The sequence below is a fragment of the Penicillium oxalicum genome, chromosome III (assembly GCF_001723175.1).
Source record: "Penicillium oxalicum strain HP7-1 chromosome III, whole genome shotgun sequence".
Classification (NCBI taxonomy): domain Eukaryota; kingdom Fungi; phylum Ascomycota; class Eurotiomycetes; order Eurotiales; family Aspergillaceae; genus Penicillium; species Penicillium oxalicum.
This window is the reverse complement of record NC_064652.1, coordinates 318,615-342,912: the sequence shown is the minus strand read 5'-3', so window position 1 is coordinate 342,912 and position 24,298 is coordinate 318,615. Positions and strand designations below refer to the sequence as shown.

Genomic DNA, 24,298 nt, shown 5'->3' with positions numbered 1-24,298 from the left:
GTGGCGTTCTTTTTTTTTCTCTTTTTTTTGGGCTTTCGCAGTTGCTTTGGGGCTTGGATTTTGTTCCACGCCCGGTCATATCGGAGGCGTCGTCTGTCGGATTGCCCGTTGCTTGATTGCCGCGCTGGTTCGGCGCATGGTCTCAGCCCTGCAAGCCTTTACCATAGATATGTATGATACACATGTATGATTATTCTAAAAATGGACGAGGCCCACCTGGGTCTTCTATACAAAATTACTGCTGACGCCCCTTGAAGTAATCCAGGGTGAGGCAACATCTGCACACGGGATGATGACGACGGTTACCAGGAGTCAAAGTCGATGAAAAAGAGGACTTGGGGGGATATTCAATGCTTAGCGCCGAGACCGCTCTTCCTCGATCTCATGGCGCAAGTCTGCCAGAACGGCCTGGCGCTGAGCCAGGTGAGTTTTCAAGCTTTCCACTTGCTCGCCAACGGTCTTGACGTCCTCTCGCGCTCGTTCTAATTCTTGTCCGTCTTTCGCACGGCCCACGCCCTCTCGAAGCTCACGGAGTTCGCGCTCCTTGTACTCCAAGAGTTGCAGTGCCTCCTTCTTCACCAGGACCCAGTTGGGACGACCGTCATTCCGTGGCCGATCACGGCGATTCTCAGATGCTTCGCGGGCGGATTGCAACTTGGCCTCCATCTCAGCCAGCTCCCGGCGCAGGCGTACCTTCTCCCACTCTTCATCCTGGATTGTCTCACTGAAGTCCGTGCCCTTGGGTTGGTAAGAGCCCTTACCACCGACGCCCAAGCGGCTCAGGTAGGTATCGCCAAATTTGGCCTTGCGACCAGTCCGTGTCTCCTGGTTGCCCTCGGCGCCCCAGTGCTGCGCTGGGCGGGCATTGTTGTCAATCTGGTAATCGATCTGGTTGCTTGCAAACGAGGCGCGCAGCGAGGCAGGGATGGTACGAGGAATACGGAAGCCCTCGTGGCGATAGTTGAGCATATGGAGGAACGCCAGTGTGGCATCTTTGTTGATGGCTTGGGAAGCGGAGGGGTTGACGAGGTTCCATGCTGAGCGGATATCGGTATCTGGGACGTCCAAAGAATCATAGAGCGGTTGTAGGGATTCAACTGCAGGTCTAGAATCAGCGCTCCTGTCCGGAGTATTGCGCTCGGGCTGGGCAAATGAAGGGCAACTCACAGGTGATATCGCCACGTTGGGTTCGACTGGAGTTGTAAATTTCCTCGTATTTCGACTTGTCGGCGGGCTTCATGTACCAATCGAATCCATCTTTCAATCCAAGGGAGTCATCCTCATCTTCTATCCGTTCAAATTGTTCGGGGCGATGCAGTGCTCGTGTGGCCTGGACAAGGTGTGATTTGGATTCCGGCACGAGCCAGTCTGGCAGCACGGGTGGGACGTCTTGAAGCTCCTAGGTATGGTCAGGCACATGTCCGTCGGCAGAGAGGGTCACTTGGTTTGGTCGCATATTGCTGCTGTTACTTACGCCATTGACGAGGTCAAAAACCAGGCGCATTGCGACACAGAACTCTTCAAAGTCCAGCTCTCCATCTCCATCCACGTCCGCAATATCCCAGACCTTCTCCAACTGCTCATCACGAAGTCCACTGTTGCGCAGCACCGAGGCGGCCTGGGAGCTGTTCAGATGAGTTTGCCCATTGGAGAGCCCGGAGAAGATCTCCCAATAGCGCTCAATTTCCCACTGCTCGATCTTCTTGTTCGACATGTTGTGAATGCAGCTGGGGGTGGAGCTTGGATGACGAGAACGGGAAATGGGCGGCGGGGGAGAGGACGGATCGAATAAGGGCCGGCCTCCAGCTCAGGGGATCTGAGGTCATCGCTGGCTGCCGCGGCGGGTGGAACAGGTGTAGATTGACGCGATGGGGCAGTCATACTTGAAGGGCTTGTTGATGTAAAACTCAGATATTACTTGAAGCTATACTGGCGTGTTATGGATTTTTATTATATATTCTGATGTGTAATGCTCTCGTGGGAGGCTCGGAGCCACCCAAAGACTACACGACAGCAGTCACACACTACCTGTCCCTAACTCGATAACCATCTTCTTTTGCAAAAGGTTTATAATCTATTAGAAACACTTCTCTTCAACAAGTTGGTAAGATGGCCGAGTTGGTCTAAGGCGTCAGGTTAAGGTCCACCTTAGCATAAATTCCTGATCTCGTTTACGGGGCGTGAGTTCGAATCTCACTCTTATCACTTAACTTCTTTTTTCTCGTGCCACGGAAAGCGGCTTGCTTTCCCTGTGTTCACTACCCAGCGATATCTTTTTGGGCAAATCCCCTCGCGGCTCACTTTAATCTCTGAGCATCCATGGTACCATGGCTAAGACGCTAGTTTTATTTTGATGTTTGTCGCCTAGGTACGTACTTGATACTCATCATCTGATGGCAACTGCAACCTATTGTCGATACGACAGCCCTCGGTGATGTTTGGGTAGCTCGGGCTGCGGGTACTTCCATTCGGCTTGGTTTTTAGAAGCCGAGCAAAATATATAACCCCACGTACAGGGCTCCTGTGTACCTCCAACTAGTGTAGGTCCATACCTAGGACACCAAGAAGAGAAAACGAGGTTCTCCAGTCGGCCACCAACTTCACCTGTGTGCACCCACTTCATTTATCTACATGTTGGGAAACCGTGGATCTGACCTATGCCATCATTACCTAATCCATTGTCAACGAGATAGGCCAATTCCATCGGGTCCGATGCCTTCAATATCATAGAAATTGGAAAGTGCAACATGCAAGTTCTGGGTCAAACATACTACCCGATTGAATCCACAACCTGACTCAGACCCGGCCCTCATTCAGAGGTACATCAATTCTGCACATGTGGAAAAGGTGGTATAAATCCATTTAATGATCGATGGTGGATGGACTCCCACGTGCAAGAAAAAGACCCACAGAACCTTCTCAGATTGCACTGCCCAGTCGTGGAAGCTGAAGTACAGAATTCCTCACTGATCATTGAAGCCTCAATCACCGCACCGCTATGGATGTATAGGATAGCCTTCGGCCCAGGCGACACTCGGTCAATCCAATACCTACCGGGACATCCGTGTTCATCGACCCAGATCGGGGGAAAAATGAGATTCAGAGGTGTGGATCCATACACTCTAGTATGTAGCCGGGGATGCCTGCCAGTGCGCTGTCCTGGAGAAAATACATGCCTCGCACCTCGAGTCGACAAGGATGAGTAGGTGTGGCTATAAATGTCGAGCAAGAACATGTCCCTGATCGGTTCAATAGGTGCCACGCCGCAGAGATTTGAAAAATATGCCATGCTTCACAATATAGGTGGGGAAATCTTGATCATTACATTTGTGCAAAATCCAAACCAGCCCATCGCTACCGACCGTATACCTATATATCATCTATCGTACATCATCTCATATAGCCAGAGGCCTTGGAAAGCATGACAGGCCGCGACGAGCGGAATCATTTCCTCGAAACAACGAATGAATTACCAAAGCCCTTTCCCAACTCAAGAGGTTTTCTTTTCCGACTGCGCCTTTTGCTGCGCCTCATGCTGCGCCTCTTGTTGCCTCTTTTTTTGAGCCTCCAGCTGACCTGTAACTTGAATAATGGCACGCTCCGCCTCCAGGGCCAATTCCGGAGCATCCAGCATGGCGGCCAACTTCTTCGCATCGGACATCTTCAGTAAGACTCGGTCGTCACTCTGCTCAATATCCTCCACCAGGTCCGCCGGCGGAGTATCAATGGACGAGCCATCCAAGACATGCGACGCGCGTGTGGCGTAGAGCTGATCGAGCTCTGGCATAGATGCAGGGTTAATCAAATTGTTTTCCACAAGGTATTCCAAGTGTCGTGAACCATTCAGCGCTAGTCAAAAAGGGTTGAGAGTCAGCATTTAGCACCACGCCGTCGAAAGGGAGTTAGATGTGGACCCACCGCGCCAATGCGACCAGCCTCGGTACACCAGATAGAAGAAAGGAATGTTGGGGATCCTATAAGTCGAGACACGGAAATTAGCAACAGTATACATTGAAGGACCCAGCCGAGAACAGTCACATACACTGGGATAATTGCAAATGGTGCAGTGAGAGGTGACAGCCCCAAGTTCCACCACATTTGCTTTCTGTGAAACTCCTGGCGCTCAGTCGCAATCTTGCGCAGCATCTGCGGGATGTTCTCTCGGCGTATGGCGTTGGCGGGATAGAGTACATTGATCTGCTTGGTGCCGTGGCTCTGATCTATGCGCCGCTGTTGCTTGAGGGAGGGAATACTCTTGAGACCCCATTCCTCAAAAGGGATGCGCTGCTGAACTCGATTGCCCCAGGTGACGAGATGCTTCTTCCACCCCGACTCTGCCTCCTCCCACTGGGCCCACGTCCCGGCGGCCTTGCTTGTTGCTCGGTCAAGGAGCGAGAGCTCCTTCGCAGCATCTCGCCGTAAGGGCCGAGCATAGATCAATGCGCGCCTGGTCGAAATGGGGATCAGGAAGAGACGCATCTCGAAAGAAAGGGTTGTGGGAGGTCTGTAGATGGGAACAACGGGATTGTGGCTGATGACGGATAAGTGACTCGAGGCAATTGACGAAGACTTATGGCATGCTTTTGAGTCGCCTCGGAATTGACAGAGAGCTTTGCCACACAAGTGGATCGAATGACTGCAATGCAATTTTTCAGGAACCGCTAGCTTGACAATTTGAACTAGAAACCGCGCGGGCAGCAAATATTTCCTCAATGGCCGGGGCGGAGGCTGAGCCAAGATCTCGGTCAGCAGGCTGCGCTCGGAGACGTCATTCCGCGCCGAATTATCACGCGCGTTGGGCTCGCCCAGGTTCAGATCCGTCTGGCGCTGTTCTACACCTGCACGCCGGAACTCCTCCTCCCCAGCCTCCAGATCGGAGCTCACATCGTGATCTCGCCTGCTTTCCTTCGTTTTCTCTCGCTGGTGCAGATTGCATAATTCTCCTTTCTCCTTTAGGTTCCCAGATTTTGATCCGAGTGAGACAGCATTAAGGGATGGGAGGTTCCGTCAAAGAATTCAACGCCTACGTCAAGTCTATTATCACCCGCCGCCATGGATGCGGCAACTATGCCCAGTGTTAAGCCTCATCACCCATCAGGTCTGGATTCAACCCAATCGATGTCAGAGAAACCCCCACAAGACGCGGCTCTATCGCCTACGCAAACGACGCAGCAAAATACCGAGCCCCAGTCCGCGTTTCACAACGGGTCGAACTCGCCAGCCTCGGCGAGGCGAACCGCAGACGACTTGGCCATCCATGAGGCAGTGCGATTGCAGCACTTCACGCTACGCACACTCCCAGGTACGGCCGAATGTTTATAATCCAAAGTGAGATTTGTGGCATGGAATCCTTGGCTAACCCTGCCCGCATTTGCAGCCTGGATCCGATCGGTTGAAGAAATCGAGGCGGATGCCGACGCGGCCGCGGCCACAGACCGATTATTGCCCCCACAGCCGCGCGACGTGCAGGTTGCCCATCACAACCACACACCTTTCGGTATTGAGAGCCGCGATTTTGCACCGGGCGTCAACTCCAGTTCTGAGGAGGCCTTTCCAGCACGAGAATCGCGATGGGCGACCTTTTCGCGCCTCATCCAGTATCCTCGGGGCAATCTTGACAGTTCCAAAGAGGTTACTCCGGACTGGCTGAATGAAAATTACGGCGACTTCTCAAGTCCATGGCGCGGGAGGCTTCTTGATGGCGATAGTCCGGAACATCCGCTCCACACCAAGGCGCGACGTCGGGAAATGTGGCTCAAACGCTTCCACACGACGCTGCTGAGAAGCCCCATTGTGCCGCTGATCTTGCGACTGACGGTCTGGTGCTTCTCTTTGTCTGCACTGGCGCTGGGTGGGTCACTTCAGCACATGGCGGACAAGGGCCATACGGATCAGGGCCCGTCCGCGTTAATGGCCATCATCGTGGATGCCGTAGCGCTTGTCTATCTGGTATACATCACCTTTGACGAATATACGTCGAAGCCGCTCGGGCTGCGCTCGCCCTCCGCGAAGGCTCGACTCATTCTCCTGGATCTATTTTTCATCGTCTTCGATTCGGCCAATCTCAGCCTGGCTTTCAATTCCCTCTCAGAGGTAACCGGCGCATGTACAGAAGCCGAGGTTAACCAGATCTTTGACCCTCGCAATGATCAAATTTGTATCCGCCAAAAGGCTCTTGCATCTGTTCTCTTGATTGCTCTGCTTGCCTGGCTTTTGACCTTTTGCCTCAGTGTTCTCAGGTAAGACATCGCCCCTCGATGACTGGCTAACTCTCCCGGATGACTGACTGGAAACTTTGAATAGGCTCGTCGAGAGAGTGAGACAATGAATAAGTGGTCCGAGAGCATCTCGAGACCCTACTTGCACCGGCACCAACCGAAAGAGAGATAAAACAACCAAGAAGTGATCAAGGACATCGCGGTTGCATATCACATCACACCTAGACCTCCAAAGCGGGGCCAGAAGCACCGTAGAGAGGATCGCGTTGAAACCATCCCAGATCGCGAATCGCCTCAACCTTGTCCCACTCCTCTGCCTCCCCATAACACATGTCCCAGTGTTTCCCGGCAGGATAGGAACCGACCATCTGAAATCTCTGTTCACCCAGATCTTGCAGCAGGCGGTGACCCACTCCCGCAGGCACGATGATCAAGTCACCCTGCTGCACTGTAGGCTCGAAACGTCCCGGGTTCTGCTCCCCACCAAAGCATAGTTGCGCCTGTCCTGCAACGACACCCAGGACCTCGTGAGTGGTCGAGTGGAAATGTGTTTTGCTATACATGGTATAGACCCATTGGGGTACTACTTCCCCCATTGCTTCCAGGCGATGTTCGAGCTCGGCGGGTGTGGCGTCAAAGGCGCCATGATATATCATCAGAGGTTTCGCTTGAATGGAGGTGTTTGGGATGCCCTTCCACGCCGAAATCTGCCGACAAGTTACCTTGATGGTGGAGGATGGACGGAAAGACATAGTGTGGAGGTGGTAAACTAGCAGAGTTTCTGTGCTGGCCGCAGAATAATGTTTTGGCCTGAGCTGCGATCTTTGCGACGCTAATCGCAAGGGTGACGTCATTTAAACTATATGCCGTTATCAAGTCGAAGACGGCCTGGGACTATCATGGCCCAACGGTCACCAGTCGCTTCAGGCTTGTCTCAAGATCGAATGGGAGTAATTCAACCTGCAGTGAAGATGAAAAAAAAGGGAATCATGGACCACGTGTACTTAAACGTTCACTTCTCCTTGAACTCAGAGATGAAGAATGTGAGCTGATTCCGGTGTACCCAAGTGTTGCCTTTGCTGAAGCCGAGCCTACTTAGCTGGTGATCGTAGAAGACATGAGGGAGAGTAGCTCGTCGATGACCGGGTGTATCTATCACTCACAGGCCACGAAAAACGTCGATTACAGGACTGACAGCTCTGGTAGTTCTAGACCGTAAGAGGAAACCTAATCCTTTGCAGAACGACGAGGGCGATAGTGCGGCCGATAAGGACGGGCCGTGACCGACCGCACCAATTTGGGAAGCGTTTTCAGTCTCCGCAAGGTCCGCCATCGAGAACCTCTGCTCACCGCCTGCCCCAAAGAGGTCCCTATCTTCCCCACGCCTGACGCTCTCCTCTCAGCCTCATTCACCATTCTGTCCGCCACAACTTCTATCCAATCTGCTTCCCGCCATTTTCTTCTTCTCATCTCATCATCCTTTCTTGCGACCCACACCACTACCAGCTGGCCCTTACCTCTTCGCTTCCGCACCGCGTCCAAGTACTTTCTGAGACACTCACTTGTCCTCTTTTCACCGCGATAAGCTGAAGGTGCGACGTGTGGCGCTACATCATCGTCCGCTGTTGAAGCGCGTCTGTTGTGTACGTCACATCACACCTTGAGATCCGACTGGAGGGCACAAATGGTCTATACTCCCTGCAGGCGTATCGCTGACAGTCTACTTTTATCTTCAGCTATCAACAATCCTCAACCTCGCGGGCAGTTCCGCCCCTTGACACCATGGCTCCCGCCATGCCTCAAACCCCGCACAAGGATGATCTCACCGAGACGTGAGTTGCAGTCGCCGATGACAGTGTAAACACCCGCAAAACATTCATACCTAACATTAGTTCAGATGGTCGTTCTTGGAAGCGGGGATCGACAGTGTCATGCTGAAGCTGGAAGAAGGCGTTGACATGAAGACTGTAAGCTCAGAGTGGTCCTCGGAGAAGCTTCTATTATTATGTTGCGTGTCGAGAAACTGGTTGCTGATGGACTGAGCTAATTGTCTGCTTCCTCGTGCGATTAGTACATGGCCCTCTACACGTTCGTGCCTTGCCTCTACCCGACTGAACCATTTCACCACCGCTAATTAATGAAAATAGTGCCGTCCACAACTTTTGCACGTCCCAGAAAGCTGTTGCTAACCATCAAGGGTTGCAAGCACACCGAGGAGGTATGTCAAACCACTGTGTGCCTAGATACTGCGTTGGATCTTGAGTGCTCTATGCTGACCCATCGTATCTTGTCGCAGCACACTTGTTGGGTGAAGAGCTCTACAAGCTACTTGGTGAATATCTTTCTCGTCATCTGAAAGCTGTCCTCAACGAGTCGAAAGGACACGCCGAAGAAGCACTTCTGGGATTCTACATCCGCGAGTGGACCCGTTTCACGACCGCCGCTAAATACGTCAATCATCTCTTCAGTTATCTGAACCGCCACTGGGTGAAGCGGGAAATTGACGAGGGGAAAAAGAATGTGTACGATGTGTACACGTTGCATCTGGTCAAGTGGAAGGACGACTTCTTTGAGAACGTCCACGATAAGGTGATGGATGCTGTGCTCAACCTGATTGAGAAGCAGCGGAACGGCGAGACCATTGAGCAGTCTCAAATCAAGAGCATTGTCGACTCCTTCGTCTCGCTGGGCCTGGACGAAAATGACAGCAAAAAGTCCACCCTTGAGGTCTACCGACGTTACTTCCAGCGTCCGTTTATCGCCGCGACCCGAACGTACTACGAGAACGAATCACGACAATTTGTTGCCGAGAACAGTGTGGTAGAGTACATGAAGAAAGCAGAGACTCGTCTGGACGAGGAAAAGGCTCGGGTGGGGCTCTATCTTCACCCAGACGTCGCAAAGGATCTCACGGACACGTGTTTGGACGTCTTGGTGACCGCGCACTCTACCCTTCTCCGTGATGAATTCCAGGTCTTGCTTGACAACGAGCGCCAAGAAGACCTTGCTCGGATGTACCGACTACTTTCGCGGATCAAGGATGGTTTGGACCCCCTGCGCTCGACTTTCGAGAACCATGTGAGGCGGGCTGGTCTTGCTGCAGTGGAAAAAGTTGCCAGTGACAGCGAAAACTTCGAGCCAAAGTTGTATGTGGATGCTCTGCTTCAAGTTCACACCCGGTATCAAAACCTGGTGGACGACGCATTCAACGGAGATTCGGAGTTTGTTCGTTCTCTTGACAACGCTTGTCGCGAGTTCGTTAATCGCAATCGAATTTGTCAATCAACTTCGACTAAGTCTCCTGAGCTGTTGGCGCGCTACACCGACTCCCTCCTGAAGAAGGGATCCAAGGCTGCCGAAGAATCTGAGCTTGAGGACATGCTTGTCCAGATAATGACGGTCTTTAAGTACATTGAAGACAAGGACGTCTACCAGAAGTTCTATTCAAAAATGTTGGCAAAGCGTCTTGTGCACGTTAGCTCAGTATCGGATGATGCAGAGACAAGCATGATCAGCAAGCTGAAGGAGGCTTGCGGTTTCGAATACACCAACAAATTGCAGCGCATGTTCCAAGACATCCAGATTTCCAAGGATTTGAATGCAAGCTACAAGGATTGGCAGGACAAGGTTCTCGATGACGACGATCGCAAGCGATTGGTTGATGCTCATTATCAAATCCTGGGAACAGGCTTTTGGCCGCTCCAAGCGCCAACATCTGACTTCATAGCGCCCATTGAGATCAACCGTACAGCTGAGCGTTTCTCGAAGTTTTACTTCGACAAGCACAATGGTCGAAAGCTGACTTGGCTGTGGCAGCTTTGCAAAGGTGAAGTGAAGGCCAATTACATCAAGAATGCGAAAGTACCCTACACCTTCCAAGTCTCCACCTACCAGATGGGTATCCTGCTTCTTTTCAACGAGGCCGACACCATTTCTTACAACGACATTCAAGCTGCCACAAACTTGGTTCCTGAAATTCTTGACCCCAATTTGAGCATCTTCCTTAAGGCTCGGGTGCTCACCATCAGCCCTGAAGGCTCCAAGCCCGATCCGTCCACGACCTTTTCCTTGAACTACAACTTCAAGAACAAGAAGATTAAGGTCAACCTCAACATTCAAATCAAGTCAGAGCAGAAGGTCGAAGTCGATGACACGCATAAAACCATCGAGGAGGACCGGAAGTTGCTGCTTCAGGTGAGTTTTGATCAGATTCGGGAAACGTCCATCGAACGACTGCGAATTTAAGCTAACTCGGGGTGTTTCTAGTCCGCTATTGTCCGAATTATGAAGTCACGCAAGAAGATGAGGCACGTCCAGCTCGTGAACGAAGTCATTCAGCAGGTCAAGTCTCGCTTCCCGCCTCAAGTTCCCGACATCAAGAAGAACATTGAAGCGTTGATGGAGAAAGATTACATCGAACGTCTCGAAGGGGATGAAATATCTTACATTGCCTGAGGGGGTTCGCTGGAAGGAACTTTCTGCTCATTCTGCTTTCATCTTCTCGAGCCTTTTCCAAATGTCGCAACTCCTCGCATTTACATCCTCCTCCCCTCCGGTCTTCATGTCGCTGATTGTGATCCCCTTTTATTCGTTTTTTGTTCAGAACCGTGCAGCGAAATCATGAGAGCCTTTTGCCCAATCACATTAATCGAACTTTGCTGTGGCATTGTCGGCGGCATAGGCTAGAAGCCGGGGGAGAGAGGTCTTTATTTCACACTGTCTGGTTTATTTCATGGTCCCATTTTTCCATCATAGCGTTGAGACGACAGAGCAATGATAACCCTGAATTCCATTTACCACTTGATTCATTTTCCATTTCAATCCGGGTGCCCATGGCATGCCCAAGAAAACAATGAAAAGCACAGCCACATTGATAGAATGACCAACGATGCTTCAGTTCATTGCCCGAACGGCCTGGGAACTGTCCATCCTACCACAAGGTAGAATAAGCGTTCTACGGGCGCCCGAAGGAGCAGGGCTGCAGCCTACCGAATAGAGGCAACGCAACTCAGAATGGTAGTGACTTTGACATGCATTTTTCAATTTCGATGCGCAATCAGCCCGTTTCATGGAAGAACTAACCAAATGAGATAAGGGGGTCTGCCCGAAATCGACTAATTCACGGTCGTCTGGAGAAGCGTCGAGTCCTCCCTCGCTGCTTGGTAGTGTTGATCAAAATGGTCCCATACTCTTCTTTGTCGTCCATCGTGCAGGTGATACGGTACCAAAAGTTCTCAACTGAAAGTCAGGACCTGTAGGCGCTGGTACTTACGCTATTAATGGTACCAATTTGGAAACGACAGCCTAGTAGGTAAAACGTCCCGTCCTAATAGGATTGACTCGATATCGCAGTGTGAGTGGGAAATCTTGAAGTATTTACAGGGAATCAATATGAAGTTGTTCATTGCCCCCCTCAAAATGGGCGGGTGAAAGTAAATATACAATGAATGGCGAATTCTTTGGTCTCTCTCACTCACTCACTCACTCTCTCTCAAAGAGAAAGAGTCAGGAGGAGCAAGTGAGGTGGAAATACAGGCACCATGCGATTCGACCCGGATTCTACGTGACCACTCACTCTTGCTACTGAGCACTCGTGGACTCCGGAACGGGCCTGTTTGACTCCAAGGCGTGTGTGTCTTGATTGACATGGGTAGCTGGCGTGGTCGAGTCATCAACCTTCTCGCCCGAGGAGGATTTTTGAATTTCGTTTCTTTCCTTTTCAGCCATTTCTTGGGGTGCCGAAGACGTTGCTGGAGAAGGTCCATCACTGACAGCGTTAAGCTGATGGGAAGCTTGGTCTTGGAGGCCTGGTGGATCTGCCTTTGCCTCATCCTTTGCGGCCTTGGAATCGTATACCGGAGAGCCATGGGACAAGGGAGATTTGGGAAACGAGGGTTCAGTCCCCTCTAGGTCTTCTCGCTTGTACTCGCCGCTTTCACGTCGGAGAATCTTATTACTCCAGCGCTTCCGGCGACTGAGACTTCGCGAAAGACCTTCGGAATCTTCGCTGTGTCGCTGCATCGACCGACGGCGACCACGGTCCGAGTCAAAGATATTCTCATTCGCGGACGGCAATGTCGGGGTGGAGGGAGATGCAGCAATGCTGGGACTTGGATTGGGAGAGGTCGTGCGTTTTTCTTGCCATTCACGGCGTTTATCACTAGCCCAGGACCCCCATGAGCTGAGGTATGCCCCTGCCTTCTGGCTGGCCGCAGCTACCGAGGCTTGTGCTTGGCTAACGTCAATTGAAGGTCTCTGACGTGCGCCAAACCATGATCCGGAATTTTCAGTCGCTGGCTCTGATGCTGCGGATGGGGGAGAAGCAGGGCCTTCCTTATCGATTGACGTGCGCTGTAGTTGAGAGGCTCGTTCTTCATTCCGCTTCTTTTGTGCTTCGCGCATGGCCTCGATGTCTGACCAGAAGCTGTTGAATGCAGCGCTTACTTTCTTTTGGCCGGTAGATAAGTGTCGATTGAGCGCTTCACGGCCTTCGCGGACTCGCTCGTCCAAGTGCAATTCGGCCACTTGCTGAGCGATTCGCCGTTGGACGTCTTCCATGGTCAGTCCACCCGCACTAGGGTGGCGGGGTTCGGTGATAGAGAATAGTAGCGCGTCAGACGTAAGGCGAGAAAAGAGAGCGTAATTGGAGGTCTTCTGCCATTGAGCGAGGAAGTCGGCGTTGAAGTCAAGGGCGGGATCACCTTCGATATTGAAAGCTTGCAGCTGACTCATGGCTCGATGAGGGGATTCGGCAGAGGCGAGCGAATTGAGCTCCTCGTGGTATTTCATGCAAGACAGGAGAGCAAGTAGGTACTCCTCGAATTGCATTCGAATGAACTCTTCAGAGCCCATGAAGCCGAGGGTCTTGGGCCGCGACGGATGATCCTCATCCCATGTGTCATTGACGATTTGGGTGAGTAGATCGATCCATCGTCTGTCAGCCGTAGAGAGAACGAGGGCAGTACGGAGCGGTAGAGAAGAAATGTTGATGGTATCTTCGTCAAGCTATTTTGGATTTGGAGAATCGCAGTTAGAACTATCTTGCGTAGGTTAGGAATGGGGTGTTGCTTACTCACATTGATCAATATATCGCTGTAGCGGTCTTTCTGCTGTAGCAAAAGCGAATTTGTCGATCCCACCACGTACGATTTGGTTCCATCGTCGGCTAGCAAATCCAGCTGCTGTAGTGGGGTATAAGGGCCGAACATACTCCCCTGGGAAGATAATCAGACTTCATTGCCTTCATTGCGCATATCCATTTGGGTGGGCTCACCTTGCCGAATATTTGCAAAGGCAGGCCCATATATGCCAACACTTGCAATTAAGATTAGTTTGACCCCAAAGAGGCGTATGTTTGACAATGGGAGCTTACAGGAGCTTCGATCACTTGTTTTGAGCGATGTTGGCTTCTCGACCGTCTCCGCGTAGCTGTCGAACGCAGGGTCGGCACAGTCTTGCAGAGCATCAATCAGACCTGGAATCAGGGAGATAAGAGAAAATTGAATCATGCAAAGCCGCTCGCAGCGAGTTCCAAAAAAAAGCATCTAAAAAAGTCAGTCCAACTACCAGCTGTATTTCAAAACCGACCACGCACCTTCGGCTGAAGTAAAAGGCCCTTGAACAGGACCAACGTTTGATACTTGAACTCGTGGATCATTTCACGAAGCGAGAGACCTGTAAAATTAGCCAAGTGAAAGAGCCTTGCTACACATTCGCGATTGCATACCTAGATTTTGGTCTTTTGAGTCATCGTTCAAAAGGCTTATCACCAAGCCCTCACGAAATTTCTGCCGTTGAGACACGGTTCAGCATTTATTTAAGAATCAAATCCGACGGAGTAGGGAGCATGAGATACCCTCAAGATATCAATGTCGGTGAAGTCTCTAATAATCTCATACTCTGGTCAGAAAGTTGTCACTCTTGAGCGGGTACATCCCTCCGACTTGCGACATGCGCTCGAGGGAGGTTCAAACGTACCGCTGAGCAAACCATGCCGAAGTCACCACTGATAATTTCTCGCGTAATTGGCCCACTCTCCGGGGGCTATCTGTCACCACGACTACAGCCTTTTGCACCGTGGATCGAGTCACATCAGGCGGACGGTCAATCAAAAGATTCGAGTCCAGCTGGCGAGAGCAGGCTATGCCGAAGAGAGACGTAACGGGCGTCGTGGGTGTTTCTTTTTGTCGAAGCGTAAAGTATGAGAATTCCTCGGTCGACCTACAGGTATTCGAGGATTTAGCATTATCCAAGGTGACATTTTGAAGGACATGCCGTAATGAGACGTTCCATTTTCATTTGGACTGCTGTATACACCGGCAAACTGCACAGAGATGGAATATCTCGCAGGGAAGAATGTTGGATAGGTACATACAGATGTGCGCCATCCGAGAGAGCCATAAATGGTAAAAGTGACCAGTCATTGTCAGTGGCGGGACTGGTACCCTCGTCCGCGATACAGAGCTCCACCTCCGGGCCCCTGCAGTCTATGATCAGTGACTTGCACCTTTGTGAGAGATCTCCGAAGGGAATTGACGGAGCTCCATATTTTCAAAGGTCCGAGGATAGTGTGGCAAGAAGCGAACTCACCGCGCATGGTGAAAATCAATCACCAACACGATTGGATTTTGCCTAGCTTGGACAGCCATGGGAGCCGTGCGGGGTGAATGAGTACGTGCGACGTGAGGAGAAATGTCGAGTTAAGAAAGCGCGCAAGAGCTGAGACCTTTCGCGTCAGTCACTGAGCGCAGCCGAACAGATGCCGACTTCGAATTCAAATCGCCATAAAGCTGTGCCGTGTGCCAGAGGAAGATCGTCGCCGGTGGGCATACTTTAGGGGTGATTCAATAGCTTTGCTTATCGCTCACGTGTTGATTGTAGGCGGTACGGATATTCCTCCCCGCAATTGTCTCAGCGCCGCGGATCTTGTTTTATTGTTTCTTTTTACCTTTTTGTTTCCCCCTTTGCGGTTTTGGGAAGTCGAGTGGACTACTACACTACGCATGATGCGTTATCTACAAACTGCATACCGTGTAGCTTACAGTACCGCGGCCGGCTATGAATCTTTTCATCCTGTGTGCCCTGATTTTCGATCCGTCAAAGAAGAATAGCATCTGCCCCCAAATTGGTAGATAGTCATAACATTGAAGCCTTTGACTAGATGGAGAAACAGCGATGTAGATTTATCGGGGGTACCTAAATTGAGAACATACACTCAAGTGACCTTGACGACGCGATAACGCTCAAGACCATGATATTTCCTCTCTTCACAACCAATTCTTAACGACGCCGTAGGAGCTATGAACAATGACTTTCGGAGCGGTGGAAAAAGACAAAAAGGAGAAAAGAGACATCGTAAGGGATCGAAATAAAAGCGATTGAAACAAAAAACCTTTACTCCGGCTTGAAAGGGCGCACCTCATGAGTTTATGATAAAAACCGAGGCTTTCCATGTACAGTGCGATTAAAAGTCCAGTGAGGGGAAGAAGGACAAAAACAAAAGAGAACGTAACGGGCACGAAGCCAGTGGTAGCCAATTATCGCCGCTCAACAGCGTCTACACGTAGGTTTGAGGTGCCATGCCACTGTGCGACGCACCAGCCACCAACGCTTGGCCAGCCTCGTTGGCTTGATCGATGTTGTGGAAGTCGAGAATTTCAGAATACCTGCATCCTCATTGTCAGCTTCACACAGATTCAACTCTTTCATCCATTACGCGAAGAGGGCCAAGCTTACATCATGATCTTCCATGTGTCCACGGGCAGATCCGCATCGTTGAAGGACCAGTCGAACTTTTCTTGCGCGACGGGCTCGTCGGTGGGGTCATGGTAGGGTGCGAGATACGGGTGAGCGAGCGCCTCGTCCGCACGAATGCGCTTCTTGGGGTCGAAGACAAGCATACGTTCAAGCAAATCAACGGCTGGAGATGACAAAATTAGTGACCGAAGGGGAACAGACTGGGAAAGCACTGTTTCAAGGATGATCATAAGGATCGTGACGTACCATCGGCGTCGGCGTTGCGGAACTTGTTTGCCAAAGGCTGGCGCTCACGCTTGGGCAGAGACTTGACGAAACGGAGAGTCTATCGGAACACGCCTGTCAACACCTCCAATGGGCTTCGGTAGTCGGCAGTAACGAAGACTTACATTTTCGCTGCAAATTGTTTGGATCACATCATCGGGAGGTGTGCCCAGGAGCTCGGTAATGATGGAGAATTGGTTGACATGGTCCTTGCCGGGAAAGAGGGGCTTTCCTTCCAGCATCTCGGCGAAGATACAGCCTGCACTCCAAATATCCACCTCGACGTCGTACTTTTGCCAAGTGAGCATGATCTCAGGAGCTCGGTAGTATCTGGTCGACACATAGCCGGTCATTTGAGGATCCTGAATACGGGCCAGGCCAAAGTCGCAAATTTTCAAGTCGCAGTTCTCGTTGATAAGGATGTTGCTCGGCTTCAGGTCACGGTGGACCACACCGGCGGAATGAACGTATTTCAGTCCACGCTAAAATCGGGCGAATCAGTATCGTCTTCCAGCCAATGCCGAGCCAGAGTTTGCTACAAAACTGACCAGAATCTGGTACAGGAAGTACTGAATGAATTGCTTCTCCAATGGACGGGAGGTCAGGAGACGGTGGAGGTCAGTTCCGAGAAGCTCGGTGACAAAGTAACTGCGGAGGATATTAGCGCCTGAGCGGTTTTGATGCATGACAGTCGGGGACTGCCCCGAACATACATATCCTCAAGAGGGGAAATGAAAATGTCGCTCAAGCTGATAATCTGCAAAGTCAAGTCAGCACCCTGCGACTGGACGAGGGCTGTTCACCGAGCGGGGACAGAAGACAAAGGTGGCAACACCCACATTCTCATGTCGGAGATGCTTGAGCAGCTTCAGCTCGCGATAGGTACGCTTTGAGAGAACGGGGGTGCTGAAAGGCTTCATGATCTTCTTGACTGCGACAGGCTGGCCAGTCAATTGATCCCGCGCCGAGCTATCGAGGGAGGGTTCCAGTCAGCCAGGATGGTTTTTCGCGCGCCGTGGTATGGGCCAAGCGAGCGCATTTCTTTCTTTCTTCTTGAGCGGATGACCTACCAAACCAAGCCGAAGGCACCCATGCCCACCGGCTGCAGGTCCGTATACCTAGAATTGCGTGCATCAGCGACTAAACGTTTGTGGGAGCAGGGGAATGAGGGGTATCATCAGTCCATGCGTACCGGCTGGTGATCTCGAAGGTCGTGCCGAAAATCTGGGAGCGTACGAATTCCGCCATGATAGCCGAGAAAGTGCTGAAAGAAAGACAGAAGGTGGAGGGTGAAGGAATAAGGAAGGGGTGGTTTTTTTTTTGCCTTGAGGAGGGGGAGGGGGAAGTCTGAAAGAGGGGGGAAGGCAAAGAGTGCAGTTCTCGCAGATAGGAGAGAGAAGAGAAGGGAAGGGGTACAAGTGGCGGGCAGGGGATCGAAAGGGACCAAGAGGGACCCGAGTGACCAAGAATGAGCAAGAGTTGATCGAAAGAAAGGCGTCAAAACCCAACGACCTGAACTGGAACAGAACGCGAAGTGGGAGGTGTGGGGAAGGGCCCGTTTCGGTGGAAAAGCGCAGAAAACAAGGACGATGACGTTTGCGACCGACTGGCAGGCACGGAGACAGGTTTCTATGGAGGTGGGGAGATGTCCCGGCACTGATTGGAGGATTTCACTCCCAGGCTCCAGCTGACTAACAGGGCTCCCGACCACTGTGGTCGAATGGACGGGTCTAGCCCTTCACCCGGTGGATGGCCTGAGGCTCTAAACACGCGCGACCATGACTGCTCCGAAGGCACCCTCACAGGAGGTGTCCCATGTCGAGAGAAACTGGAGGGGAATCGAGGTACAAGCGCAGTCCGACTGGCACTCCTCCGTTGGTAGAGACAGTGTGGTGTTGGGGCTTCCTTCCGGACGCACCTCACAAAAGTTTAACATTTAGCAGTGGAGGAACGTTTCCCGTCACCCGTGCATGGCGCTTACGCTCAACTGGTCAGTTGTCAACCCTGGCCCGCTCGAGAGCCTCTCCCCCACTTACCACGCGGCATCCATCACCTAAGACTCTACGTTGAGTCTACACTGTAGACTCTACAGTGGTACATATCCTGTACTGTAGCAACTATCATGACTTCACATATCTTTCTTGATGGGTATGCACGCTGACAATACACAAGAAGACACACAGAGACGATTGACCTCCTCTACGCTGACAGCTTGGCTCCGTGTGAGTCCCTAGCCTCGTCGGAATCTCGAGTCTTTTTTTTTTTTTTTCGAAAGTTGACCTCAGTGGTGAATATCCCTCCACGACCCACGATCGTGTGTTCGGTTACTACAAAGGATTTTGCAATCCTGGTGTAAAGCGGGTGGGAGTAGCACAGCAGCTAGCCGACATTGTCAACCGTTGCCTGCTTCCTCTTGCGCACTCGGCCATTTCTTGAGTATCCATCTTGCGTCCAAAGGGCTCTGACTTTGCTGTACCTGCAAGCCAATCGTCTTCTGAACACCCAGTCCCTGGCTCTTACACAATGCCGTTTAATATCAATATCGACTCACGCACTGTATTAAGAATGCTTTCGCCATAAGCTCTCCCATGATCATTATGAAACGGCCTAAATCTCCATCCACTCATGGCTCAGGTCGTAGGCAGGTGGGCCTTTGTGGACGATCATCGACAGGTTCTCCTTCTCCCACACCATCTGCGACCGTCAAGGTCGATGTCAAATTCATTTTAAAGCAAGGGCGCAGTGTGTACAAGCAATAAATCTTGCATGGCGGACGGATTTGTCGCAGGAGTGAAGGTATCAAACAACAGAAGCATCGTTCTGGCTCTGATCCATAGCCCAGATGGGATGAATGTTTCAACATTTCGATGTCGCCAAATACCTCAGAAAAAATTAGACCATGGGTAGCAACGAATCCGGAAAGGGGGCAGGGGGTCTAGTATCGCCCAAAAATAGCCTACAGCAATTTCCATTTTTCTGACCAAGCTGAGCTGAGGTAGATAGATGGTATTACATGCGCGTGCGATTGTCTACACGGCCCCCTATCCTCGCCTCATTATGTCAGGAGAAAGAGAAAAGCCCACCACCAAAACACTAGGCGGTATAAGATTGGCTCGAGGGGAGACTATCAGAGACGCAGATCTGAAGAGTGGGGGATTGCCATGGCACCGTGTCTTGGACCCTTTTGATTTGAAAGACGCGACAGCTATTAGTCTACGCTGCCGATTATCGGCCGTCGCTCACTGCCAAGCTTGTCAGGCGTATCTTGGAGTACAGTAGGTAGTCAACTTACTATAGACACCATCTTCCTTCTACGATGACCAGCTCTTCTTTGGCTGGTGTGCGACAATGCGATAGAAAAAATCACTGAGCTCAATGGGTGATTATATCGATCAAGTCAGAATTGAGGCTGGTGTCCACTGGTAGCATAGGCCACGGTGACACAACATGCAAATATCCCGGCTTCTCCCCCACGGGCATTGCGGACGAAGATAGAAATCAAGCCTTACCTATGATTGATCGCCATCTCCGTTTCTTCCAGCAAGTGTGTCCTACTCCTGTGCCTGGTGCCATGTGCTCCTTTCCAGCACTCTTCATGTGGCAGCCTCAGGCCAGAATGTGCGTCATGACTCTCCGACTCGACCGTTCATTACTTGAGTAGGCTCGAGTTTGGAACAAAGCATGATGAAGAGGTCAAATTCTCTACCCTTAGCCACACCTTCAAGACTGACAGGAGCGAGCGATGCATCCAATTTATGTCCTGCTTATAGATTACAGAATGGGAAAATTTCAGGTTCAAAAGAATGAATGGAAGCCTTCGTCCTCCTTCATGAACGCAGTGCAAGGTCCCCTTCCCAAAAGATGAAAGGCATTGGCGCAGAACAAGGTAGAAACCCCATTCGCGGGCGTGGTTAGTGGTTCTTCATATCCTTGAGTGTCCACTCGGTCCTTAGAATTGTCGGTGATTCGTACTGTAGCCAAATTTCGAGTGCACATGGCTTTGTTGGAATTCCACCATGGCGAAAAATCCTGTCCCCAATAATCCTTGGAGCATCGACTTGACTTCAGACTATTATCAGATTGACTCGAATATCCATCAATAGAAGCTTGTAGCACATATCGCCCCAATCGTGGAGATAGAGAGTTACTGTCTCCGGGCATACCCTCCGGATGACTGAAACATCTTGAGTGCGCATGCATATACAATGTGTAGCGCAATTTACATTTGTAACGGGTAGAGCCGTCGGCTGGGTCAAATCAAATCGGTGAGCTTGTAAAGAGGGCCGTCAAGAAGCTTGAAAATGACTTACTTATGTGATGGTCGCTGCGATGATAATTACCGTAGTACCGGCTGCAATACGGCGGATACTAAGTTTAGTAAGTAAAGCCGGATGAAGGGTTGCCTTGGCCCCCAAGAGCTTCCTGAAGTAGCATGGCCAAGTGTCTAGGCGAAAGTTTGACGCCGTGGAAGGAACCGCCGGAAGACAAGCGACCAACAAGAATGGCACATTCGAAGGGCCAGCGTGCGCAAGTCGTGGAAATGGTCACTTTGTGTGATGAGCAAGCGTGCAGTAAGGTATGAACATAATGATTGCCTAATCTGCAGATTCAATCTTGAGGGTTTGGTGTATTCACCCCGGAGATGGGGGCCGTCTGCTCGTTAATGTTTGACTACATAGGTGCCAGGTAGTATTTGAGTTCTCATCGCCATGACTCGGACGAGGCCTAGGCGGTCGATTCAGTAGTACTACAGTACCAGTCAGGATCCCAGTACTGCGGTACAGTCGTATACTGTACTACCGATGTACTCGAGCAGAGATTGAAAATCTCAAACATGACGGCTCTATCTCTACGGGGTTCAGAACCTGAGGCATTGAACAAAATGAAACGGGGGGTTGTTCTCTCGGCATTCAGCAAGTACAGGGTACACTGTAGCACACTTCTGTGTTGGGAAATTCTGGGCGGCTGTACGCAACTACGCACTGGACGGATTCTACCGGCGCCGAGTCTGTAATTTGGATTCGCGGTATGCACAGACTGCATTATGAGCGGCCGCGGCGCAGAAATTTTGAAAGCAGCCGGTAATTACAGGCACGATGTCAGCTCACCCATACGCATTTCTTTACCCCCCCGTAATTTCCCTCCTGGCATCTCCACCCCCAGCATGACGATACTAGTCGCACTGGCGGAGGACTCCTCTCGACACTTCTTTGCATTCTCTCTGCGGTCGATTCGCATACGGTCATACTTTCTCACCCAGCACCCCCGTCTCCCATACTCTCAGAGCCTCTGAGAGTTTTACGTGTGGCATTCACTCCGTCGCTGTCCTCGAGAGCCGCCTCTTCGCCTTTGCAGACAAGACATTCGTTTTCCGATCCAGCTCTTTCGCCTCTCACTCTCTCACACTCTCTCCGACCGATCGCGGTCCCCCTCTCCCCGCTTTTCTCATCTTCATCGCATCCCAAGTCTCACAATTCATCCTTTTCGTCGCGCCTCTTTGAGACATACTTGAGCCATCACTGGATTGTCTCGATCGCTTGCTCGAAGGGTTGCGGGTGGCCGTCTTCCTAACACAGTGAAGGCTGCGGCCATCCCGACGGGCTGACACCGATCGCTTCCGTGCACCTGCACCTGGGACCCGGTCCCTGCTCGTTTGGTGGTTTGACCGACACAGAAGTCCGGACTTGGGGGGTGTACACACATTTTTCACACACATCATGGGCTCTTGTATGAGCTCCGAGTCTTCGGGGGATGCGGAACAGAAGAAGAGGAGCCAGATGATTGATCGGAGGCTCGAGGAAGATCAGCGGCGGCTTCGAAGGGAATGCAAGATCCTTCTTTTAGGTATGTGGAACGTGCGACAGGATGCATACGCCCTGAGACTCAGATCGCACCACCGATCCAGGTTAACCCCCTCAATCCCATAGGGTCGGGCGAAAGTGGCAAGTCTACAATTGTGAAACAGATGAAGATCATTCATCAAAATGGCTACACCGTGGAAGAGCTGGCTCTGTACCGGTTAACCGTGTACAAGAATCTGATCGACTGCGCCAAAGCATTGATTGATGCATATCATCATTTCCAACTGGAGCCATCTAGTCAAAAAGTGAAGGATTACATGGCCGTTCTCGAAGAGTACCAAGTCGACACAGACCCCAATACCCCTTTGGATGGGAGTATCGGCGATGCCGTCACATATCTTTGGAACGACCCTTGTACTTCTACCGTGCTGGAACGGCAAAACGAATTCTATCTGATGGATTCAGCACCTTAGTAAGTTTGCCTCTCTTGTCTTCTTCAGCCGAGGCACCTTCCCCCTCCCCCCCTTTTGTGAAACATGCTCGCTCACAATCGTCCAGTTTCTTCGAAGAAGCCAAGCGAATAACGGCCCCGGATTACATTCCCAATGTTTCAGATGTCCTTCGCGCGCGTACCAAGACTACCGGTATCTATGAAACACGATTCACAATGGGACAGTTGAGCATACAGTATGCGCCTCGAATCTCTTTCGTCTTCTGACTTTGAAAGTGGCTTACTGACCGGATATCGCAGCATGTTCGACGTCGGCGGTCAGCGTAGTGAGCGCAAGAAATGGATTCACTGTTTTGAGAATGTGACATCCATCATCTTCTGTGTGGCCTTGAGCGAGTACGATCAAACATTGTTAGAGGAGAGCAATCAGGTATGGTTCCGACGCTGCTCCCTTTTAGACCGACGGTTTCGGGAGACTCACATTTGGACAGAATCGAATGATGGAGAGTCTGGTGCTTTTTGACTCGGTGGTGAACTCTCGTGGTTCATGCGGACGAGTATCATTCTTTTCCTCAACAAAGTTGACCTGTTCCGCCAAAAGCTACCACGGTCACCGCTGAGCAATTACTTTCCGGACTACTCTGGAGGCAACGATGTGAACCGTGCGGCCAAGTATCTACTCTGGCGGTTCAATCAGGTGAATCGCGCTCACTTGAATCTCTACCCTCAGTAAGTCTGGCCTCTCAGCGTGACTGTCTCCTCAACACCTCTGTGCTCCCGGCGCACGTTGAACTCTCCAATCTGACCCCTCTCGCTCTAGTCTCACTCAAGCGACCGATACGACCAATATTCGGTTGGTCTTTGCCGCTGTCAAGGAAACCATCTTGCAGAATGCCCTGAAAGACTCTGGTATCTTATGAGCCCTGCCAATCAATCTCACCCCATCCATCAAAGCGAGCTCGGTCCACGGACTATGGTCCCTCCCGTCTTCTCCCAATCTCCATCATGATCGTTTTCGACCTCTCGATTCCCAATACCTACCTACCTTTTTCGTCAACCTCCTCCGACCTTGATCACACCGTTGATCCTTCTTGTCTTCCTCCCGATCACCGACTCGCTTTATCTCTCGTCCCTCTCGATGGCCCTCCCTTGCTGGTGAACAATGCAGTTTCTTGCGAGACCCGTGAGCTCAATTTCTTATCTGCTCTCCATTTCACAGAGCCACCCTACGCTCTCCCACTACTCGACTGCCCACGGCAGTTTCTCCATTTTCTCCTCTTCCGCACGATGATTTCTCTCACGAGCAGGATTAGAGAGGGTCTCTCCCCCTATCCCGGGAAATTACCCTGCTCTCGTTTTCCGTTGAGTTCTGTGCTCTTGCTTCAGCTGTCCCTTTGGCCCGTGACAGGGCGAGATTTAAGCCGGCTTTTCAGTGTCTCTGTGTGTCCGCTTGTACGTCACTTGGGTTGTTCGGGCACGTTGATGACGGAATCAGGCTTCCCTTCCCGCGACCACGGGCTTGACCATCGAATGATCCCCCTCCTCCTTCTTCTTAACTGTTTATGAATTGGTCGTCCACAGACACTCTTAAGTTCCTTGCGCTTTCTACTCTATTTTCTCTAATGCATATGACGGCGGATTTTTTGCTTTTTGACTGGTGTCATCTCTTTTGTTCTTTTTTTCTCTTTGATTTTGCTCCCCGCCTCCTTTTGCTCTCATCTCTCTCCCTCCCTCGGGGCTGCGATCTGGGATCGTGACTCTGTCCATCGATTGCCCCGGTCCCGCCTGGGTTTGATCTGTGACCTACT

At 51.2% G+C, this 24,298-nt stretch overlaps 8 protein-coding genes and 1 non-coding gene across 9 annotated transcripts; 4 read left to right on the top strand and 5 right to left on the bottom strand.

Moving 5' to 3' along the window:
• Nucleotides 1-354: 354 nt before the first annotated feature.
• POX_c03602 (Actin cytoskeleton-regulatory complex protein end3) lies at nt 355-1,714 on the bottom strand (the record flags this gene model as incomplete). Its single annotated transcript, XM_050112494.1, has 3 exons — nt 355-1,097; nt 1,168-1,399; nt 1,475-1,714. The coding sequence occupies 3 exons, from the start codon at nt 1,712-1,714 to the stop codon at nt 355-357; spliced, it is 1,215 nt and encodes a 404-aa protein (XP_049970050.1).
• A 389-nt stretch (nt 1,715-2,103) lies between these two features.
• On the top strand, nt 2,104-2,205 carry POX_tR092. Its single transcript has one exon. It is a non-coding gene; the product is annotated as a tRNA-Leu (tRNA).
• A 1,285-nt stretch (nt 2,206-3,490) lies between these two features.
• On the bottom strand, nt 3,491-4,479 carry POX_c03601 (uncharacterized protein; the record flags this gene model as incomplete). The annotated part of the gene is made up of 3 exons (XM_050112493.1): nt 3,491-3,849; nt 3,919-3,974; nt 4,043-4,479. The coding sequence occupies 3 exons, from the start codon at nt 4,477-4,479 to the stop codon at nt 3,491-3,493; spliced, it is 852 nt and encodes a 283-aa protein (XP_049970049.1).
• Nucleotides 4,480-5,052: 573 nt separating this feature from the next.
• POX_c03600 (uncharacterized protein) lies at nt 5,053-6,328 on the top strand (the record flags this gene model as incomplete). The annotated part of the gene is made up of 3 exons (XM_050112492.1): nt 5,053-5,302; nt 5,378-6,239; nt 6,304-6,328. 3 exons carry the CDS (start codon nt 5,053-5,055, stop codon nt 6,326-6,328), a joined length of 1,137 nt encoding a protein of 378 aa, XP_049970048.1.
• A 111-nt stretch (nt 6,329-6,439) lies between these two features.
• Nucleotides 6,440-6,970, bottom strand: POX_c03599 (uncharacterized protein; the record flags this gene model as incomplete). Its single annotated transcript, XM_050112491.1, has 1 exon — nt 6,440-6,970. The coding sequence occupies one exon, from the start codon at nt 6,968-6,970 to the stop codon at nt 6,440-6,442; it is 531 nt and encodes a 176-aa protein (XP_049970047.1).
• Nucleotides 6,971-8,000: 1,030 nt separating this feature from the next.
• On the top strand, nt 8,001-10,673 carry POX_c03598 (Cullin-1; the record flags this gene model as incomplete). The annotated part of the gene is made up of 6 exons (XM_050112490.1): nt 8,001-8,050; nt 8,116-8,185; nt 8,290-8,306; nt 8,366-8,436; nt 8,515-10,412; nt 10,485-10,673. 6 exons carry the CDS (start codon nt 8,001-8,003, stop codon nt 10,671-10,673), a joined length of 2,295 nt encoding a protein of 764 aa, XP_049970046.1.
• A 1,125-nt stretch (nt 10,674-11,798) lies between these two features.
• On the bottom strand, nt 11,799-14,866 carry POX_c03597 (uncharacterized protein; the record flags this gene model as incomplete). The annotated part of the gene is made up of 10 exons (XM_050112489.1): nt 11,799-13,223; nt 13,295-13,432; nt 13,492-13,532; nt 13,591-13,762; nt 13,813-13,892; nt 13,945-14,005; nt 14,074-14,101; nt 14,196-14,438; nt 14,593-14,697; nt 14,808-14,866. The coding sequence occupies 10 exons, from the start codon at nt 14,864-14,866 to the stop codon at nt 11,799-11,801; spliced, it is 2,352 nt and encodes a 783-aa protein (XP_049970045.1).
• Nucleotides 14,867-15,774: 908 nt separating this feature from the next.
• On the bottom strand, nt 15,775-17,486 carry POX_c03596 (Mitogen-activated protein kinase hog1; the record flags this gene model as incomplete). Its single annotated transcript, XM_050112488.1, has 9 exons — nt 15,775-15,883; nt 15,954-16,137; nt 16,221-16,299; nt 16,364-16,720; nt 16,787-16,886; nt 16,952-16,995; nt 17,078-17,207; nt 17,309-17,356; nt 17,431-17,486. 9 exons carry the CDS (start codon nt 17,484-17,486, stop codon nt 15,775-15,777), a joined length of 1,107 nt encoding a protein of 368 aa, XP_049970044.1.
• Nucleotides 17,487-21,955: 4,469 nt separating this feature from the next.
• On the top strand, nt 21,956-23,410 carry POX_c03595 (Guanine nucleotide-binding protein alpha-3 subunit; the record flags this gene model as incomplete). Its single annotated transcript, XM_050112487.1, has 7 exons — nt 21,956-22,082; nt 22,166-22,511; nt 22,598-22,726; nt 22,791-22,920; nt 22,982-23,020; nt 23,092-23,219; nt 23,311-23,410. The coding sequence occupies 7 exons, from the start codon at nt 21,956-21,958 to the stop codon at nt 23,408-23,410; spliced, it is 999 nt and encodes a 332-aa protein (XP_049970043.1).
• Nucleotides 23,411-24,298: the final 888 nt, after the last annotated feature.